The sequence below is a fragment of the Danio rerio genome, chromosome 8 (genome assembly GCF_049306965.1).
Source record: "Danio rerio strain Tuebingen ecotype United States chromosome 8, GRCz12tu, whole genome shotgun sequence".
Taxonomy (NCBI): Eukaryota; Metazoa; Chordata; class Actinopteri; order Cypriniformes; family Danionidae; genus Danio; species Danio rerio.
Genome location: NC_133183.1, coordinates 63,865,001 through 63,866,449, shown reverse-complemented (window position 1 = coordinate 63,866,449; position 1,449 = coordinate 63,865,001). Strand labels below are relative to the sequence as shown.

General features: G+C 38.8%; 1 protein-coding gene across 9 annotated transcripts in view; it reads left to right on the top strand.

The window, feature by feature from the left end:
• Nucleotides 1–1,205: 1,205 nt before the first annotated feature.
• bsna (bassoon presynaptic cytomatrix protein a) overlaps nt 1,206–1,449 on the top strand; it is a 56,827-nt gene continuing 56,583 nt past the window's right edge. For all 9 annotated transcript variants that reach the window (XM_073911327.1, XM_073911324.1, XM_073911321.1 and 6 more), the window contains exon 1: nt 1,206–1,449. This exon is cut by the window's right edge and continues 34 nt beyond it. In XM_073911327.1, coding sequence (XP_073767428.1) covers nt 1,329–1,449 — 121 coding nt within the window. In that variant the 5' untranslated portion in view covers nt 1,206–1,328.

Below are 1,449 nucleotides of genomic sequence, written 5' to 3'. Positions count from 1 at the left end.
AAAAGGTAATAGAACATAAATAAATAATTAAAATGTTTTTAAAATTATATATATATATATATATATATATATATATATATATATATATATATATATATATATATATATATATATATATATATATATATAATAATGCACATATATTTATATATATAATGGTGAAGTTTTTTTTCCTCGCCATTGGCTTGCTTGGTTTGGGTCTTGTGGAGCTGTGCATGGATGGATTTGCACTTCAATGTTTGGACTTTCAGCAGTGAAGATTTAAAGCACACTGAACTGAACTTCAACTCTGAACACTGGAACACTTCTATGGTAAGCTGCTTTGACACAATCTACATTGTAAAAGCACTTGAGCAGGGGTGTCCAAACTCAGTCCAGGAGAGCCGGTGCCCTGCAGATTTGAGCTCCAACCCCAATTAAACACACCTGAAGCAGCTAATCAAGCTCTCACTAGGTATATTAGAAACTTCCAGGCTGGTGTATTGAAGGAAGTTGGAGCTCAACTATGCAGGATACCGGCTTTCCTGGACTGAGTTTGGACACCCCTGCGCTAGAGAAATAAACTTGAATTTAATTGAACTGAATATATAAATCACTCAATAAAAAATAAATAAATACAAAAATATTTTAGTACAAATTTTAAGAGAAAAATTTGTAGCCCCCTTGCAAGTTAATGCATGAAATCTAACCCTGTTACAAATGTCTAATGGATAGTTTATCTTGACCAACACAGCAGAAATAGCCAAAATACATCTCTTTACTTCTGTATTTCATTAGAATATTTATTTAAATTTGCGTGACTCCGCCCACTCGAATGCGCAGAGAGAGAGAGACTTTACCATTTAAACCTCGCAGAGCAAAGTGCAGTTAATACAAAATACCACAAGACACTTTCCAATAACCAGACATCAGCAATCGAAAAGCAGCATGTAGAAAAGGCTTCATTATATAGGCTATAAATTATATTTAAATTCATGCAAATTCCCCGTGAGTTGATCATATCTTTCATTCTAATCCTGGATTTAACCAAAAGGAACAACAAATTTTAAAAATTAATTAATTACATATTGAAATACACCCCCCCCCCCCTCTCTCTCTCTCTCTCTCTCTCTTCATTTATATAGCCTATATATGTTCAGTGGAATATTTATTTAAATATGCGTGGCTCCGCCCACCCGAATGCGCAGAGAGAGAGAGAGAGAGGGAGCGAGAGATGATGATGATGATGGCGGAGCAGCATCGGCTCTGAGAGCGGATCTTTATATAACCGCGTTCACTGATTTTATTAGAAGTATCCAACAGAATCCGCCCGCCCGACACCACCGAGCATGGGCAACGAGGCGAGCCTGGAGGCCGGGGATGGAGCCACCATGGCGGGCATGTCGGTTCCAGCACCGCCGGGCTCCGGACAGCTCCTGAAGCCCGTGAATGGCGCAGCGGCCGGGGCTG